The sequence below is a fragment of the Oncorhynchus kisutch genome, linkage group LG5, assembly GCF_002021735.2.
Source record: "Oncorhynchus kisutch isolate 150728-3 linkage group LG5, Okis_V2, whole genome shotgun sequence".
Taxonomy (NCBI): Eukaryota; Metazoa; Chordata; class Actinopteri; order Salmoniformes; family Salmonidae; genus Oncorhynchus; species Oncorhynchus kisutch.
Genome location: NC_034178.2, coordinates 47,849,293 through 47,869,432, shown reverse-complemented (window position 1 = coordinate 47,869,432; position 20,140 = coordinate 47,849,293). Strand labels below are relative to the sequence as shown.

Sequence of the window (20,140 nt, the reverse complement as noted above, 5' to 3'; positions counted from 1 at the left end):
ATATAAAATAATGCTACGGAATTATAAGTAAATCTTGTCTGCTAAATGAACTAGTGTAGCCCACAGCCATTTGGCATAGCCACATCAGGACCTAACATAAGGACAACTCAAAGTATGCTATTCTTTTCTTCTGAAATAGACTACATTTTCTTCATATCATGCTTCTTTAGACCTGTCTAAAATAAATAATGGATTTATTGTGAAGGTGTAGGCTATATTACATGGATTTATTAGACTTTTTAAAATGGCTTGTAGGCTATGTGTAGAAGCCAGGAGATGCTAAATGTGTTTATGTTAATTAACAGTCAATTACCTTGAGACCAACAGTTATTTACTTGACAATCACCAGCTGACAAAATGTTGTGACCGCCACAGCCCAATACTGACACACATACACTCACACACAGACTGTTTTTGCTCTTTCTTATATCATATACATGTACTACTATTATAAGCAAGTGCATTTAAAGATGTGAATAGTGAGCTGTCTATTTACTTGTCTGTTGCCTCCTGTAACCCTTGTGTGATTGGCTGGCTATGATTGATTGACAGGTCAGCCTGCAGCCCAGCTATTGGAGCAGTCTCTGGCTGCAGACTCCACCTCTGTCACCCTGGAGAGGCTACTGCCAGACACAGAGTACGTCCTCACCCTATACCCCCTGTTCCCCCGAAACTCTGTCTCCCCCGCCACCCTCACCTCACGCACATGTAAGTACATCTCACCCACTCTCTCCCATTACCCTCAGTCAGTACTGTATGATGCATCATTATATCATCTTCAGTTTTAAGTGCACTTAACATTATTGGTGTGAATCATTGCTTTTCAATGGAAAAGCTCAGAAGTTCTACAGTTGGCATACAGCAAAAGAGATGTGTGCTGCAAAGCTCCTGTGTTTGAACTTTCCATGCTCCTGAGCCTGCTGTTACAGCAAGCACAGTGCCTTGTGCCAGTAATGTGAAAGCTACATTAAAGTAACTATCTAGTGTTTCCAGATGTCTATGAAATATGAGCTATAATTAATTACAATAAAATGATGAGAGAGTTTTCATTCCAAAAAAAGTAGATTAAGTACCGTAAAACTTGAATGAAACGCAGTCTCGAATAGCCGCGCAATGGCACACATTTCAGCAAATAGAATTTCAAATTAACACTGGGTCTAAATGAATTGTTTATGAGGTTACCAGGAATTACCATTAATTGTTTACGAGGTTTAATGTTTGATTTGTTAAACAGTTTTACATTTACATTTTAGTAGCTCTTAGACGCTCTTATTCAGAACACCTTACAGTTAGTGCATTCATCTTAAGATAGATAGGTGGGACCACCACATATCACAGTTATAGTAAGTACATTTTTCCTCAATAACGTAGCTATCAGTAGAGTCAGAGAGTCAAGTGCAAGTGGTGGTAATTTTGATTTATTCTTTTTATTCTTTTTATTTAATATACTGTTTGAAGAGGTAGGGTTTCAGATGTTTTCAGAAGACGGAGCTCTCCCCCTGAAGCCAGGAGAGCTTCAACCATTGGGGTCCAAGGACAGAGAAGAGCTTGACTAGGCTGAGCGGTAGTTGCCCTCGCATTGGGGTGGGAGGGCCAAGAGACCTGAGTTGGCAGAACGGAGTGTTCGGGCTGGGGTGTAGGGTTTGAGCATAGCCTGAAGGTAGGGAAGGGCAGTTCCTCTTGCTGTTCCGTAGGTAAGCACCATGGTCTTGTAGTGGATGCGAGTTTCAACTGGAAGCCAGTGGAGTGTGCAGACGAGGGGGGTGACATGAGAGAACTTGGGAAGGTATGTTACATTAAATAATTCAGAAATGACTCAAAAAAATGTCTTTAAGAGGAAATCATGTGGAAGTGTTTTTGTACGGATGAGGGAGATTTCATGCTGTGTGCTTAGGTTTGTTGTCCTGTTAGAAGGTGAACTTTCGCCCCAGTCTGAGGACCTGAGTACTCTGGAGCAGGTTTTCATCTAGGATCTCTCTGTACTTTGCTCCATTCATCTTTCCCTCGATCCTGACTAGTCTCCCAGTCCCTGCCGCTGAAAAACATCCCCACAGCATGATGCTTTCACCACCATGCTTCATCGTAGGTATGGTGCCAGATTTCCTTCAGACGCGATGCTTGGCATTTAGGCCGAAAAGTTCAATCTTGGCTTCATCAGACCAGAGAATCTTGTTTCTCATGGTCTGAGAGTCATTAGTTGCCTTTTGGCAAACTCCAAGCGGGCTGTCATCTGCCTTTTACTGAGGAGTGGCTTCCGTCTGGCCACCATAAAGGCCTGATTGGTGGAGTGCTGCAGAGATGGTTGTCCTTCTGGAAGGTTCTCCCATCACCACAGATGAACTTTAGAGCTCTGTCAGAGTGACCTTCGGGTTCTTGGTCACCTCCCTGACCAAAGCCGTTTTCCTCTGATTACTCAGTTTGGTCGGGCTTCTTCCATTTAAAAATGATGGAGGCCACTGTGTACCCTTCCCCAGATCTGTGCCTCGACACAATCCTGTCTCGAACCTCTACGGACAATTCCTTCAATGGCTTAGTTTTTGCTTTGACATGCACTGTCAACTGTGGGACCTTATATAGACAGGTTTGTGCCTTTCCAAAGTATGTCCAACCAATAGAATTTAGCACAGGTGGACTCCAATCAAGTTGTAGAAACATGTTAAGGATGATCAAGGGAAACAGGATGCACCTGAGCTAAATTTCGAGTCCCATGCAAAGGGTATGAATAATTATGTAAATAAGGTATTTCTGTTTTAAATGTTTTATAAATCTGTTACAATTTCAAAAACCTGTTTTCGCTTTCTCTTTATGGGGTATTGTGTGTAGATTGCTGAGGATTATTTTTTGTTATTGATCAATTTAACCTTTATTTAACTAGGCAAGTCAGTTCACTGAAAATATGCAACCCTAAACTATATAGATTGGCCTCATGCATTTGCGACTTTATGTGAACGATAGGTGGTAAGGTAACAGTAATCAGAAAGGTTTTCATCGCCAGATAGGTAGCTTCCCACTGGGCACAGATGTCAATTAAACATCTATTCCACGTTGGTTCCACATAATTTCAGACGTGGGACAACGTTGATTCAACAAGTGTGTTCCCAGTGGGTTTGCACGTTTATCTCAAACAACTTTTAAATGGTTAGATGATCATACTGCCGCCTGGTGGTGACTGTTGCCTGCATTAATCAATAAAAGTCTGAAGCTCTTCTCTGTTGTTCATATTTTCCCTATTTCAGGATGCATACTGTGTGTGTGCATGTTTTAAAGTTTTTATTGTCACGTGCACAAGTACAGTGAAATGCCTTTCTTGCTTCCTCTTTCTCAACAATGCAGTATAATCAATATCAGTAGAATTAAACAATTGTAATAATTCCAGAGTTGGTGCCAATACCATATTTACAATGTGCAGGGATACTGGAGTGGTAGGGGTAGATACAGTATGTATAGGGGTAAGGTGACTAGGCATCAGGATATCTGATAAACAAAGTAGCAGCTCCATATATGATGATTGTATATGAGTGTGTAGAGTCAGTATGAATGTGTTGTGTGTTAAGTGAGTGTGTGTGTGTGTAGAGTGTGCGTAGAGTCTATAGTGGATATGCAGATAGTCCCTGCGGCCATTTTGTTGACTATTTAGAAGTCTTATGGCTTGGGGATAGAAGCTGTTCAGGAGCCTGTTGGTGTCAGACTCCGGTATTGCTTGTTATGCGGAAGCAGAGAGAACAGTTTATGGCTTTGATGGCTGGAGCCTTTAACAATTTTACGGGCCATCCTTTCACACCGCCTGATATAGAGGTCCTGGATGGCAGGGAGCTCAACCCCAGTGATGTACTGGGCTGTCTGCACCGCCCTCTGTAGCGCCATGTGACCGAGGGCGGTGCATAAACCATACCAAGCAGGGATGCAGCCAGTCAAAATGCTCTCACTTGTGCTGTTGTTTAGCTTTTTGAGGATTTGAGGGCCCATACTAAGTCTTTTCAACGTCCTGAGGGGGAAGAAGCCCTGTCACGCCTTCTTCACGTCTGTTTGTGTGTGTGGACCATTTTAAATCCTTAGTGGTTTGGACAACGAGGAACTTCAAGCTCTCGACCCGCTCCACTGTAGCCCTGATGATGTGGATGGGGGCGTCCTCGCCCCCTCGTTTCCTGTAGTCCACGATCAGCTCCTTGGTCTTACTGACATTGACGAAGAGGTTGTTGTCCTGGCAACACAGGTCACTGACTTCCTCCCTGTAGGCTGTCTCATCGTCGCCGGTGATCAGGCCTACCACCGTTGTGTTGTCGGCAAACTTGATGATGGTGTTGGAGTCGTGCGTGGCCACGTAGTCATGGGTGAACAAGAAGTACAGGAGGGAGCACTAAGTGCCCAGACGCACTAAGCACACAACACAAGGACAGTTGTTGTGCACACATAATGTAACTGACTGCTCACTATATAAAGGATTAACAGCCTTGCGGATTCTTCGTGTGTGTGTGTGTGTGTGTGTGTGTGTGTGTGTGTGTGTGTGTTGCAGTGCGTCTGGAGGCAGCCCAGCAGCTGTCAGTAGAGACCGTGTCAGAGCGTAGCGTCCGGGTGCTGTGGAGGGGAGTGGGTGGAGCCAGGGCCTACAGACTGGTCTGGGGACCATTCACAGGTAAGGAGCGGAGAGATGCACCAATCAGTATTGACTTTTGTATTTACACAAAAGGGTTGTTCTGCAGAAATGCAGAATGGAATTTATGAGAGAATCAGCAATGCTGTTAATACTTTATATAGTGAGCAGTCGGTGACACAATGTGTACACAACAACTGTCGTTGTCCATTTCACCCTTCCATTTTTCCTCTGTCTACTCTCTGCTCTCCTCTTTCCTGCCCCTCTCTTCTCTCCCTCACCCCTATCTCCTCTCCCCCTGTACCTGTGTCTCTCCCAGGACGTGATGTGAAGTCTGTCGAGGTGGCTGGCGACACTGAGACTCACACCCTGTTGAACCTGCAGCCAGACACCGAGTACATTGTCACTGTCATCGCCCTCTACGAAGACAACACAGAGGGACCTGCTGCTACCGCCAGGTTCAAGATAGGTACAGAGCTACACACAAATGCATGTATGCACTGCAGACATACATTTCCCTCTCCTTCTGTCTATTTTCCTCTGTCTCTGTCCCAGTAACTTCTACTTGTGGTTCATTTTAGCCAGTGAAAGAATGCATTTATAAAATACTTTCTGCTGCATTCAACAGACCTTAGTGTAAGGGACTATAGGGGGTGGAGAGGCAGAAAGAGAAGGAGAAATAGAATAATAGAGCCTTAGAGAGCCATAGATATAGAACACTGTATATATGGTATATGTCTATGGAGAGAACAACAACCGTTTAGTTTTATGAATTTCTTTATTCCTCGTATTATTGTTTTTCTATTATTTATATTTTTTCTTTCTGCATTGTTGGGAAGGGCCCTTAAGTAAGCATTTCACTGTTAGTCTACACCTGTTGTTTACGAAGCATGTGACAAATAAAATGTGATTTGATTCCTATCCTCGTGGGGACCTAAAATGTATATCCATTCAAAATCCTATTTTCCCTAACTCTAAAACTAAACCAAATCCTAACCCTAACCTTAACCCTAACCCTAACCTTCACCCCTAACCATAATCCTAAACCTTAACGTCTAACCTTAACCCCTAACCCTAAACCGAACCCCTAAGCTTAAAATAGCCTTTGTCCTCATGGGGATGTGGGAAATGTCCCCACGAGGGGAAATTTGCCGATTTCAGGTCCCCCGCGAGGATAGAAGAACAAGCACACACGCGCGCGCACACACACACACACACACACACACACACACACACACACACACACACACACACACACACACACACACACACACACACACACACACACAAAAATACAATCACCCCCTGTGTATGACAAATTTTAGAGGGATGTCTTTACTTAAAGGTGCACTGTGCAGAAATTGCTCTGCCATTTCCTGGTTGCTAAAATTCTAATAGTTAGCCTAACTTCAGTTTATGTGACAAAACAAGCAAGTATAGTGTAGACAATCATTGTACATTCTAAACCGCTGTAAAATATATTTTCCATAATAAAAATATAGTATTTCCAGCTGTTTGAAGCTGGAGAGCAAACCGAAAGTAAAATACGCCAAAAAATGTACTTAAGAACGGGAACCATTAGAAATAGCGCACATAGAACAGATCTGACACTTCTTATACGACAGATCTAGAACACACATTTCTATATGAATTTGGTCGGTTCGCCCAAAAAATATTGCAGGGGATTGTGTTTGAGTTAAAGCCGAGTCATCATTGGTCTCGATTGAGATAAGGGAGGTGGGTGCTGTAGCTATTTAGGACAGAATACCCCCTAATGTTCCTCTCTGGGATCTTAGATCTCAATTGGGAAGGGAAACACAACTATGTTTGTGTAGCTAGCTACACTCTAAAAAATGCTGGGTTGTTTGGTTGACCCAAGTGCTGAGTTGGATGCGTTGGGTCACTTAGTTGGGTTGTTTTCTTAAAAAAGAGCAATGTTCGGTTGTTGATGCTGGGTTATTGGTGCTGGATTATTGGTGCTGGGTTATTGGTGCTGGGTTATTGAGGTGTGACGCAGCGGTCAGATCAGAAAACTGGAGGCGTAGTTTTAGTAGTGACATGACACGCAAGAAATGTATTTTTAGCCATCTGTGAGAGTAAATGTCATATTAAAAAAGACCCAGTTGTTGGGTCAATCCAGCATGAAAGTAAGAAATACCCAACTGATGATTAAATGAACCCATGTTTGGGTAATCCCAACAACCCAACATGTTAGGGTATTCAAGCAACCCAACTGGCTGGGTCAAAATAACCCAGCGTGTTTTCTGTGCAATATTTACCCAGCTCAGTGTTACCAAAGAACCCAAAATGGGTTGTTTTTAACCCAGCATTTTTGAGAGTGTAAGATTTGTTAAAAACAACTATACTGGCAGTCGAATCAAAATGCATCATGAATTGAAGAGCTGAAAGAGCTGAATATCACCTGAAGGATTTGTAAGAGGTTCTGACATAGCATGATGTATCAGTGGTTGTGTTGTGTCTGTGTGTTCCCCCCATGCAGAGCGTCTGGAGCAGCAGGTGCTGAAGGCAGCCACCACCGGGCCCTCCTCCATCCGCCTCACCTGGAACCTAATCCAGTCTGCCAGGGGATACCGCCTGGAGTGGAGGCAGGGGGAAGGTCAGACACAAACACTCATCCTCACAATACAGTACCAGTCAAAAGTTTGGACACACCTACTCGTTCCAGGGTTTTACTTTATTTTTACTATTTTTCTACATTGTGGAATAATAGTGAAGCCTTCAAAACTATGAAATAACACATATGGAATCATGTGGAAAACAAAAAAGTGTTAAACAAATCCAAATATATTTTATATATGAAATTCTTAGGGTAGCCACCCTTTGCATGATGACAGCTTTGCACATTCTTGGCATTCTCTCAACCAGCTTCATGAGGTAGTCATCTGGCATGTATTTCAAGTAACAGGTGTGCCTTGTTAAAAGTTCATTTGTAGAATTTCTTTCCTTCTTAATGTGTTTGAGCCAATCGGTTGTGTTGTGAACTTTAAAAGTTTCTTTAAGTGCAGTCGCAAACACCATCAAGCGCTATGATTAAACTGGCTCTCATGAGGACCACCACAGGAAAGGAAGACCCAGAGTTACTTCTGCTGCAGAGGATAAGTTCATTAGAGCTAACTGCACCTCAGATTGCAGCCCAAATAAATGCTTCAGAGTTCAAGTAACAGACACATCTCAACATCACGCGGTGTCTTTGTGAGACGCAGAGTAGGTGAATGGATGATCTCCGCATGTGTAGTTTCCACCGTGAATCATGGAGGAGGTGTGATGGTGTGGGGGTCTTTGCTTGTGACACTGTCAGTGATTTATTTAGAATTCAAGGCACACTTAACCAGCATGGCTACCACAGCATTCTGCAGTGAAACGCCATCCCATCTGGTTTGCATTTAGTGGGACTATCATTTGTTTTTCAACAGGACAATGACCCAACACACCTCCAGGCTGTGTAAGGGCTATTTGACCAAGAAGGAGAGTGATGGAGTGCTGCATCAGATAACCTGGCCTCCACAGTCACCCGACCTCAACCCAATTGAGATGGTTTGGGATGAGTTAGACCGCAGAGTGAAGGAAAAGCAGCCAACAAGTGCTCAGCATATGTAGGAACTTCTTCAAGACTGTTGGAAAAGCATTCTAGGTGAAGCTGGTTGAGAGAATGCCAAGAGTGTGCAAAGCTGTCATGAAGGCAAAGGGTGGCTATTTGAAGAATCTCAAATATAAAATATATTTAGATTTGTTTACCACTTTTTTGGTTACTACATGATTCTGTATGTATTATTTCATAGTTTTGATGTCTTCACTATTATTCTACAATGTAGAAAATGGTAAAAAATGAGTCGGTGTCCAAACTTTTGACTGGGACTGTACATGCATATGCACACACACACTTGTGCGCCACACAAGTGTGCACACAAGCACACACACATACAAAATATGAATGTACTTTCAAACCGCTCAGCATGAATTACATACAGTACACCGATCCACTCATACAAACATTGATGTACCCTTACTGACTGACTGTCAACATCTAACTGACTTACTGTATTCCTCAGGTGGCAGAGTGCAAAGTCAGTCCTTCTCCCGGAGCACCACTAGTTTTGATCTGACAGGGCTGCAGCCTAGCACTGAGTATGTCATCACCCTGTTCACCCTGTATGATGGTCGAGAGGAGGCCACCCCCGTCTCCACCTCTCCAACAGGTCAGGGATAGTGGCAGGCGCACCCCTCCCCCCCAATAAATTATTTGTATATTTTACCAGTTTCACTACTATTTTACTGACCCCCTCCTGTCCCTCGTCCCTGTATAGTGGAACAGCAGGTGGGGAGTGTGTCCAACCTGCGAGTGGTAGAGTCCCTAGGCAGCACTGTGCGACTGGGATGGACAGGGGTTGCTGGGGCAACACAGTACCGTATCCTCATGGTCAATACTGAAGGTAAGGGCATGTCTCAAATGACACCCTTTTCCCTCCTTATGTGCACTATTTTTAGATCAGAGGCCACATAGGTGTTAACACTGTGTATTTATAGCGCAAACAGAGGAAATACGCAGTGTCCCTGGAAGCCAGACGACCCTTGACCTTAGGGATCTGACGGGGGGCGTGTCTTATGGGGTCAGCGTGACCGCTGTGGTGGGAGACAACGAGGGGGCCCCGGTCACTGTTTACATCAAAGCAGGTGACACACACATTGTATGCTACTGCTTGCTCCAGCTTGTCTTGAGAGAGGATGTGAACAGATTGAATGGGTGCAGATCCTTGCTCAGGGCTGCAGTGTGTTTGCCAGTCTGGTAAACAATGGTCTGCTGTGTGATGAATGGCTGCCAGCTGAATATCCATGTCAATGGGTGGTGAATAGAGATACTGTGGGGAGGTGAGCTGAAGCAAGTCCAGGCAGAGATGACAGAAGAGGGCCTGTGGGCTAGTGTGGAGGTACAGGACAGGGCACCTGGGCCGTGTTTAGTTGGCATGAAACGGAAAAATGTTTTAAAATGGGAAATAAAAGTTTGATATTGAACATTGGAAATGTTTGGTTGTCCACTGAACTACAGTGTTCTTATTGATGTATGATTGCAGAACAAGCATTGGAGAAAGTGACCAACCTACGTGTGACAAATATCAATGGTCGGCGACTCCGAATCGCCTGGGCAGGTGTTTTGGGGGCGACAGGGTACAGGGTTACGTGGAGACAAGGCAACAGTAAGTGTCAGATGATTTCTAATTGGAATGATTTTGTGCTAAACTAGTCCTCCGAAATACAATTATTTTACATGTTATGATAAACATAATTAAAGCAGCAGTCCCTATTTATGTATGTATGTGTTACTGTCTTTCTCACCCTCTATTTAGATGCTGAGCAGTCCCAGTGTTTGTGTCTATAACAGTGTGTTTCACTCCTAGATGCTGAGCAGTCCCGTGATCTGGGACCAGAGGCCTCAACCTACACGTTGGAGGAGTTACAGCCAGACGAGGCTGTGGTCCTGGGTTTGGCGGCTGTGATTGGTCAACGCATCGGGGAAGTGGTCACTCTCTCAGCCAGGACCAATGGCAACACCGGCTCAAGCTCAAGCACGGTTAGCGGCCTGCGAATCGTTGATGTCACCTCTCAGAGGATACGCATCACATGGTCACCTGTTTCCAGGGCAACTGACTACAAGATTACCTGGCGCAGTGAAGATGGTAGGCGCGGTTACAATAAATTATTTGGATGTCATTTGATGAATAAATTACATTCTTATGGATCCTTACCTTAGGTCTCAAAGCACATTAAGGCTCAAATAACACATTTTATAGGGATTGTCTTGTGGTTTCTGTAGTCTAATAGTACAGTAGTAGCAATCCCCAGTAGCATTCTCCTCTCTGCCTGATCCTATCTCTCTACAGGAGTGGAGTCCTCCCGCACAGTGGCCGCTGATGTCACCTCCTTCACCATTGACAGCCTTCAGGAAGATTCCTCCTACCGGGTGTCAGTCTCCTCACTGATTGGCTCTCGAGAAGGACGCCCCGCCTCCCTGAACACCAGAACAGGTACTCAATCGCTCAATTTCCAAATTGACCACTAACCTCTATCCATTCTGTTCTTGATAGCCTTGGTTAGCTGGTTAGCTGTCAACAATATGATAACAGCTTTACTTTGCCCTCACTTAGTTAATTTAAGGATTGATTGAATTAAATGAGTGCTACACTATCATATAAACAGTGCTTGTAAATTGGTGACTGAACTCTTCCACCTCTCTGTCCTCAGCATCAGACCAGGGTGTTGTGGGAACAGTGACCTCACTCCAAGTCCAGGAGTCCCGCGGTGAGGTCGTCAGGGTAACATGGGTGGGCGTGCAGGGAGCAACAGCCTATCGTGTGTCTTGGAAGCGAATTGATGGTAAGAGATTTGATCAGTTTTTCTGCTTTGAAAAATGTTGAAATCTGAATGATATTCCCTGATAGTTCATGATTCAATAGCATAGTATCCATAGCTTATCTTTAACATATGAACCTCTATTTACACCTTTCACACTGAAAGGTCCAATGCAGATGTTTTTATCTCAATATCAAATAATTTCTGGCTAACAATTAAGTACCCTACTGTGATTGTTTTGAATTAAAATAGTTAAAAATGAACAGAAATAGCTTCTTAGCAATGGCCAAATTCTCAAGCAAGAATTTTGATAGGACTGCCTGGGAGTGGTCTGTGGGGAGGGGAAAACTGAACATTTGCTGTTATTGGCAGAGAGGTTTGGAACTCTCTTTCTTATTGGTCAGTTATAGGGTTGGCCAACTTTGATGGGGATGGGGGCCATAGGCCTACGAAATTGGTCCACGGGACTACAAAAGGGGGCCCCGCCTGCAGCCCTCCAGTTGCCCATCTCTGGTCTATTTAAGCAATAAGGCATGAGAGGGTGTGGTATGGCCAATATACCACGGCTAAGGGCTGTTCTTATGCATGATGCAAAATGGAGTTCCTGGATACAGCCCTTAGCCGTGGTATATTGGAAATATACCACAAACCCCCAAGGGCTTTAACATAATATTAATGAAACATGGCAGCCATTTTGTGCAAGACCACTCACCACTGCCCCTTCTGTCTTGGTGTAGGTGGGGAGGAGAGGAGCCAGCTGGTGGGTGGTGACCTGACAGCGGTGGATCTGGAGCAGCTGGACCCAGGGGCTCAGTATGAGGTGCAGGTCATGGCCCTGGTCCAGAACAGACAGGGAACCCCGGTCTCTGTCAGAGTCACCACACGTGAGTCACCACTACATCACAGCCTTAAAGAATAAAGACTGTGTGGTAACATGTTCCTCTGTTTGATTAGAATGGATATGAAAACATTGGAAGGTGTAACTTTCCTGTAGTACTATGTCAGTTCAGAAAGTAATCTAAATTCCAATTCCAAATTGTTGAATTTGAATTTCAGTGTACTTTAAATGGATTTGAACCCAACCCTGCTATCTAGCATTATGTCCCATAATACTGTAACTTTCCTGTAGTCTTATACTGTATGTGGTGTTTTTATGGCTACTGCTTAGTACTGTATTTCCTCTCCCAGTATTCTCATTGTGTGTGTGTGTGTGTGTGTGTGTAGCAGGGGAACCTGCTGCTGTAGCCCGGGTGGAAGGGGTCAGGGTGCTGGAGGCTACCCCAGGGGTGCTGCGTCTGGTCTGGAGAGGGATGGCCGGGGTTACAGGGTACCGCATCTACTGGAGATCAGCCCTGGGTAAACGCACAGATACACACTCAGATGCACACAAAGAAACATACACAGATACACACAAAGATAAATATACAGATACACACACACATTTATACACAGATATATATGCATACATAAAACGTGCATCCAAATGTATTTTTGTGAATTTTTTGTTGTTGCATGTAATATTTTTTTTACTGTTCCATTATATTATCTATTGGTTCCATGTAGGTGAGGCTGAATCGAGCCGTCTGATAGGTAGAGATGCAACCTCGTTTGACCTGGATGGTCTGCGGCCTGGGGTGAGCTACACTGTGAGGCTGGCTGCCATCTTCAGGGACAGAGAGAGTCAAGCTGTCACTATCACTGCCTCCACAGGTATACTTCTCCGTCAACACCATCTCCTCTCCTTTCATTCACTATAGTTAGGGACAGGAGTTTCCTGACCATGTGACCTGACCAAGAAAAACTCTTGGCCCTAGTAATAGGCTATAACTAGTCACTCACTGTAGTCACAGTATCTCTCTCCATTACTGATCCCTTGCTTCTCTCCTCCTCCCCTCAGCTCCCTTACAGCCTATAAGGGGTCTGCGTGCTATGGAGGTTACCCAGAATTCTGTGTTGTTGGACTGGGTTCCATTAACGGGTGCTACAGGATACGTCCTGCGCTGGAGAGAGGAAAGGGGTGAGACAGACACTGGATATTGTGGTTCAATTTAGTATTTTATTGACAAAGTTACACATTGAAAGGTTGATCTCTAATCTTTGTCTGTGTGTGCGTGTGGGTTTGTGTGTGTGTGCTTGCTTGCTTGCATCCGTGTGTGTGTTCTCTAAACAGACACTGGTCCGGGTCAGTCCATCCCTCTGCCTGGGACATCCAGCTCCTACAGGGTGACTGGGCTGCGTCTGGGACTGAGGTACCGCTTCACCCTGCAGCCTAGCTTCCAGAGGGAGGTGGGCCCTGAGACCTCACTGGACGAACGTACTGGTAAGACTGACAATTCTCATACCGGCCCCTGAATCCCTTAAACTACTACTTTCTAAACATTTCTGCACTGTGACATTTCTTCCCCAAATGTTTCTTTGCCAGTCTAAGAGGAACCAGCCCAACTCAATATTCCTCTCTGTGTCTCTGTCTTCAGTGTGTGTAGGTGGTCGTCTGGACGTGGTGTTCCTGGTTCCAGCTTCCAGGGATCGGACCAGCCTGGTTGAGCCCCTACTCTCTCTCCTGACCAGCGCTGCCGGCTCCCTCACCAGCATCGGAGCCCGGGACTCACAGGTACTGGAGTGGTCTAGGATCAGTTTAGCCTTTTTTTTAGATCATAATGAATAAGACGTTTAGGAACCTGATCCTAGCTGAGGGCTCCTACTCTGAGACGCTTTGTGAAGGCCCAGACATCTGTATATTGGCTTCTGGTGTACTTTTGTGATGTGATTCTGTGGTGTGGTGTTATATTCTGTGGTTCCTGTCTCCTCCAGATGGGGATTGTAGTATACAGCGCCCGGCCCAAGGTCTGGTTCCTGCTCAGTCGCCATAGCAACAGTGAGACACTGCTTCAGGAGATCCTGTCCACGCCTTTTGAAGACGGCCCAGGGAATGCTATAGGTGTGTGTGTGTGTTTTATACATACGTGTGTGTGGGTGTGTGTGTGTGTGTGTGTGTGTGTGTGTGTCAGGGTTTTGCATTAGGAAAATTTGGAAAGATTTAAATTTATCGGACATGGGTGCATAACCCATTAGGCCGTCCACCCATATTGGCTAAATGAGCCACATTTATGTGTCCTTAAAAACAACCTATAGGCCTTACTAATTACAAAAACACTATTCCCTGTGATGAGTAGCGTATACACAACTTTATATCCTATTGTTTTATAGTTTTTTGTCTTTCCTAAAACAATAAATCATATAAAATGTAATTGGTCGCACACACATATTTAGTGAAATGCTTGTAAAGAATAACTGTTCACCTCAAGATTCAAGCTGTCCCTGATTTGAGCACTAAATGCAGCAGGGAATTGCATGCATAGGCCTATAGGCATAGGTGTCCACTGTATTATAGTAATATTAAAAATATATATATTAAGGAGGAGAAGCCTAGGCAGAGCCCCACAGATATGTCGGCAGCATGCGATACCGACATGAATTTCTTTATACTTGTCAGATAGGCTATACTATAGGTGTACAGAAGGAGGCTAATTCGTTCATTTTCTATAAGACTATTTTTTTTATATAGATAAGCGTTATATTGTTAGATTATAGTAGTAACTCTGGTATGCCTAAAACGTTCTTAACTGTCGGAGTCAGTTGGAGCAGCGGTGTGCTTATCATAGGCCTGCAGTATAATAGGCTAATAGCCACACCACAGCAAACCACAAAAATGTATACACTTTATTAAGGTAATATCAAAAGTAAGTCAAGCCATTAGGGAAAACACGAGCAGGATATTAAATTGCCGCAAACACAACATTACAGTTGCAACTTCATTCGGAAAAAGAAAATGGCTCAACAGAATCAAGCAAAACACTTGCGAACTGGTTTTAACCTTCACAAAAGTTTTGAACAGGCTATATTGCAGCAGTTACCCAACAAATGACAGCAATAGGCTGATTATATTTGTTTTACAACAGGATTACTTATAACTGATTTTACAGCTAGTACGGAGCATACAATTAAAAATACTTAATTTAAATACATTTAGCCATCGAAAATGTCTCAACAGAATGAAACAAAACATGTTTTGCATGTTTAAAGAACTGGTTTAGATGAATAAATAGGCCTACAATAATAATAATGATATACAATAATAATAATGATAAAACAAAAAGTATTATAAATAAAAACATTTTAATGTTCCAAAATTGCATCCTACTTAATAAGTTGCACAGTTGCCTGCATTTGGCTGCACCAACATTCTTCTTATCTTTGTCCACTACAATATTAACACTTGTCCATACAGAGGACTTTCCTCTTGTAGCAGGTCTCTAGACTAACATTTTCCCTGGTGCACTGGTGCCACTAAGTCTTTCAGTTGGTGGTCATTTTTTATTTATTTTTTATTTTACCTTTATTTAACTAGGCAAGTAAGTTAAGTTCATGTTGTGATTCTAAATATTTGAATGTACAAAATGTGCAACCTAATCCAGTGATTGTCATGCCTTTTGGGTAGATTATATTATAGAGCTGAATTTGCTTGCATCTTTATATGCTCTAATACCATAGGCTAATTTATTTAAGTAAGTGAAAACTCAAAACACATCACTAACTATAGATAATAGCTACTCATAGTAGCCATGTATTAACCTAACAGTACATTTAATTTCCCCCAAAACGTTGCAGTTGTAACATACCGCCAAATGAGGCCTATGCACTAGCAATGGCCAATGTGCATTTCGCACTTTGTATCTCAAAGCCATATCAAATATCTTGTTTGTAAAATAGCTGCTATTGAGCTCAAAATGGGGGTTGAACAATAAAATGTATACCACAGGAGGTTGGTGGTTGGGCAGGACAGGCTTGTGGTAATGGCTGGATCGGAATCAGTGGAATGGTACCAAACACATGGTTTCCATGTGTTTGATGCCATTCCATTTACTCCGTTCCGGACATTATTATAAGTCGTCCTCCCCTCAACAGCCTCCACTGAGGTGGACTTTCCCTACAGAAAGCTGAGAACATCCTCTCTCCGTCTGTGACAACAGGATAGCTGTGTTTTCCCAGCAATTGGATTTTAAAATGTTATCCAATCAGAACACTTTTCTTTCTCCCGGGAAAGAAGAGATTAGAAGAGAGAATAAGTGGCTTGGTCGACACAACAGCAGGAAACGGGTACATGCAGGAATCATGTTTTTAGCCTCCTAAAAAATAGGATGTTTTGATTGAGGTGAATGAATATGCAGCCCGCACCGATAAGACCAATAATGTTTTTTACTCGCACAGCCAAATCAACGGGTTGCAAAATGCAACTAAATGGAGCCCTGCCTTGTAGGCTTTTCACTATAGGCATACAGTCTAACTTCGTTCCATATTCGCAATCAACAGTAGCCTTTGCCAAGGCTCCTCTGTCGCTATAATTTTATTTATCGGCTTTTCATTTATTTTATCGTCCAAAATCCGCCAATTACCGGCTAATGGATAACCTGGTGTGCGTGTGTGCATACGTGTATGCGATGATATGTAACTGTGTATCTTTCCCTGCAGGCCAGGCGGTGACGTTCACTAGACAGTTCCTTCTCAGCCCGACAGCTGGTCGTAGAGCAAGAGTTCCTGGCGTAGTGGTGATCATTGCAGACAAAAAATCATCCGACAACATCACTGTCCCAGCCAGTGCTGTCAAAGCCTCAGGTAGCCTCACACAGACTGTATAGAAAGCACTAACACACAAGCAGATATACAGCACCTGCACATCTACTAATACAGTCCCACAGTCCCTTGTCACTGACTGTTTTAAAACAAAAAGGTTGTACAGTAAATAAATACAATTCCAACATTTACATGACCATGTGTGTGTGTCTATCAGGTGTCACAGTGCTGGCGGTGGGTATAGGTCGGGCGGACTCTGAGGAACTGCGCCAGGCGGTGACAGATGGCAGCACCCAGAACCTCCTATATGCTCGTGATACCACCCAGCTTGGCACCCTGCACGCCGACCTGGCTGACCTACTGTGTGGCGTCGCCAGGATACCAGAGGGAGGGGTGAGTTAAGAGAGGAAAAGGTGTTGGGGAGGTGAGAGAGAGAGAGATCCTGTAGATCCCATGATATTGCTGTCAATGTATGCTCTCCCAGTCAGTCAGTGAATCATTGCCAGGAACTCAGTGACAACAATATGGTGGAGTGCTCTGGGTCTCAGGGTGTATGTTGTTTCCTATCAGGGCCCAGTGGCAGAGCCGTGTACCATACAGTGTCCTCGGGTGAGTTACTTTACTGTCCCTCATCCATCCAAATACAGTAGCCATCATTACACTATCACCATACCTTTCAATTTGTGTGTGCTCTCTTTTTCATCCCTCTTTCCCTCTTTGCCCTGCTCTCGCTCTTATCTGTTCATTTTACTCTCTCTAGGGTGATCGAGGGGAGCGAGGAGAAAAGGTAACAATTTCATTGTTTTAATACCATGCTCTGTAATGTTGTCTTGGACGCTCTATGATCAGTAGTTGTATCAGTTGTCCTGAAAAGTTACTGACTCTCTGCTACAGGGAGAGATAGGACGAGACGGTACTGACGGACGCAAAGGAGAGCCTGTGAGTCATTCACCACTGAATATTGATCTGTTACTGGTAGCTCAAACATTAGCGTCTACTTCACTGAGATATTTCATTATGTGTGTGTGTTCTAGGGTCGTGATGGTTTGCCTGGCAGGGACGGCCCGAGGGGGCCTGAAGGGCGACAGGGCCTGCCTGGCGGGAGTGAGGCCCCCTCAGTTGGTGTTAGAGGGGAGAAGGGGGAGAGGGTAAGTACATACACATAAACACGTATACTCAACACTAGTACTGTTGTACTGTTCTGCTGTATTTACTGTTGTTCCCTCTTCAGGGTTTTCCTGGTCTGGATGGGGGTCCAGGATTGCCAGGGCGACCAGGGACCCCGGGCCCTGGAGGAGTACCGGTGAGTAGTCAGGGACCGCAATCACAGTCAGGGCCAGTCCGAGTGTGTTAATCTAAAACCCAATAACACATGTTGTTATCCTGATGTTCTTATAAGTAGTAAATGGCCTTCGGTTTATAGGAGCAGGAGCCTTTCTCCTGTTTATGTAGGGTGAGGCAGCTTGATGCACATCCCCTGGACAGGACACTAGTCTATCGCAGGGCCTAAGCCCCAATCCATCTCCTTAATGCTGAGCAGTGGCGATTTTAGCATGTAAATCTTGTTGGGGAAAAAATAAAATAAAGAGTGGGATGCATGCCAGCAGAGACACTAAACAACACTAAACAATACATGAATTGCACTATAACGGTGACAAACAGTGCCTATCACCTGTTAGGGCCTATATAAAGCTACGCATTTTAAACTAGGATAAGAGACCCTTAATCTTAGACCACACAGCCACTCCACTGAATAACAGGCTAATGATTGCTTTGCAATGCTTGCAGCTAGCCACTGATTCCTTCCAAACCAAACATTGTTGAATTTGCGATTTCCAACTTGTTGTGTAATGTTTATGTCCAATGGCCAACGAGCACCGATACGTTTTATCTATAATTTCTCTTCATTATTTATCTTCATATGACAAGGATTAAAAATGATTTGCCAGTAGATTGTCGACTTGATTCATGATGATGACTGCTAGCGAAGATTTTGAAAGTATCAGTCCAATCAAAGCTACTGTAGATATAATGTGATTTGACATCATTTTATCTGTGGCCAATGACCTTGAGCCTTCTTGGATGGGCACTTCTAATGTAACTCTATGGCAGCACCCAAGGGGCTTGAATTTTCTAGCTCTTCCCTTAGACTTGACTGTGACTTAGTTTCCCCATGAGTGACAGAACATTGAGCCAATCACGGCGCAACGCTCTGTATTTTCTGTTGGCTTTCCCCACCACCACAGAAAGCACTTAGCCAGGCTGAATCACCTGCATTTTGGAGCTGCCTTACTCAAGAAAACAAAAATGAGGCCATGTTTGTATGCAGCTTTACTATCTCAATGATATATATTTTTTACATTGTTTGAAAACTTATTTTTGACACGTGTTAATGCCAAAATAACATGCAAATCAGGAAAGGCCAAATAATGTGGGTCTCAAAACAGGCCAAGCACTCAGCATTTTTGGTATGACTTGACCAGGGATCGAACCCCTTACCTTTCAATCTCAGGGCAGACAATCTAACCACAATGATGCTGGAGTTGGTCCAACCTGCTTTAGACGTTGTTTAATAGATGTTTTGCTATTTTGTCTTTTTCAGGGTTCACAGGGGCTATCAGGTATCAGAGGAGATCCTGTGAGTACCCCTCAGCAATACCTATTTGATCTGTTTATATATATATAGCACTTATGTGTGTTGTATTATGAAGTCAGATTTTTGATGTTTTCTCTGTGGCAGGGTGATCCTGGGGTTAAAGGAGCATCAGGGACAAAGGGTGACCGGGGCGACAGGGTGAGTACAGCACACCTCTTTTCCCTCCGTAAACTATATGTTGTAAGTGATTGGAGACAGGTGCAGGAATTCGTAATAGGGGGGATTTAATACTCCACCCAAAATATACAACATGCCATGAAAAGGCACGGGGATGAAGCCCAAAACAAACACGTATACAAAGACACAGGGATGTAACCCAAACAAAAGAGCAGGGTTAAACCTCTAATAAATACACGAGATGAGACCTGCAATACACTACGCGAGACCCGTAATAACAAGTGCACAACAATACACGGGACGAGACCCATAAAAACAAGTGCACAATACACGCAGCACAAAAGCCGAAAGAACAGGTACTCACAGACCAACGGACATGGGAACAATAACTGACAAGACAATGGTGAACAGAGGGCACATATATACAATTACTAATCAGGGGAATTGGAATCAGGTGTGCGTAATGAGACAGTTCAGTGACGCCTAGACTCTGGTGACGTAGACCTCCAGAACTGGTGCACAGAATTAGCAGCAGTACCGGGGGAATCTGTGACAGTATGTCATCCCATCTGTTATATGTATATTCGATGTTCACTAAGCTGGTTCTCTACTGGTGTTTCAGGGTGAACCAGGGTCGGCTGTTTCAGGAGGAGGTCTGCCTGGCAGGAAAGGAGAACCAGGGATTCCAGGATTACCAGTGAGACACACACACCCACACAGTCAGACATGCACGTGTGATTGTAGGTCAAATTCTTTGTGATGATTAATGATATTTCTTT

At 43.9% G+C, this 20,140-nt stretch overlaps 1 protein-coding gene across 6 annotated transcripts in view; it reads left to right on the top strand.

Moving 5' to 3' along the window:
• LOC109891573 (collagen alpha-1(VII) chain) overlaps nt 1-20,140 on the top strand; it is a 118,542-nt gene that overhangs the window by 42,724 nt on the left and 55,678 nt on the right. For all 6 annotated transcript variants that reach the window (XM_031825230.1, XM_031825231.1, XM_031825229.1 and 3 more), the window contains exons 10-37: nt 553-708; nt 4,514-4,633; nt 4,911-5,060; nt 7,092-7,208; nt 8,662-8,808; nt 8,917-9,042; nt 9,137-9,283; nt 9,682-9,804; nt 10,006-10,284; nt 10,489-10,632; nt 10,850-10,981; nt 11,695-11,841; nt 12,182-12,313; nt 12,521-12,667; nt 12,855-12,974; nt 13,128-13,277; nt 13,432-13,568; nt 13,769-13,895; nt 16,487-16,630; nt 16,806-16,981; nt 17,159-17,197; nt 17,349-17,375; nt 17,483-17,527; nt 17,623-17,736; nt 17,820-17,891; nt 19,191-19,226; nt 19,329-19,382; nt 19,984-20,058. In XM_031825230.1, the coding sequence (XP_031681090.1) occupies nt 553-708; nt 4,514-4,633; nt 4,911-5,060; nt 7,092-7,208; nt 8,662-8,808; nt 8,917-9,042; nt 9,137-9,283; nt 9,682-9,804; nt 10,006-10,284; nt 10,489-10,632; nt 10,850-10,981; nt 11,695-11,841; nt 12,182-12,313; nt 12,521-12,667; nt 12,855-12,974; nt 13,128-13,277; nt 13,432-13,568; nt 13,769-13,895; nt 16,487-16,630; nt 16,806-16,981; nt 17,159-17,197; nt 17,349-17,375; nt 17,483-17,527; nt 17,623-17,736; nt 17,820-17,891; nt 19,191-19,226; nt 19,329-19,382; nt 19,984-20,058 (3,383 nt within the window). The remainder of the gene's footprint in view (nt 1-552; nt 709-4,513; nt 4,634-4,910; nt 5,061-7,091; nt 7,209-8,661; nt 8,809-8,916; nt 9,043-9,136; nt 9,284-9,681; nt 9,805-10,005; nt 10,285-10,488; nt 10,633-10,849; nt 10,982-11,694; nt 11,842-12,181; nt 12,314-12,520; nt 12,668-12,854; nt 12,975-13,127; nt 13,278-13,431; nt 13,569-13,768; nt 13,896-16,486; nt 16,631-16,805; nt 16,982-17,158; nt 17,198-17,348; nt 17,376-17,482; nt 17,528-17,622; nt 17,737-17,819; nt 17,892-19,190; nt 19,227-19,328; nt 19,383-19,983; nt 20,059-20,140) is intronic.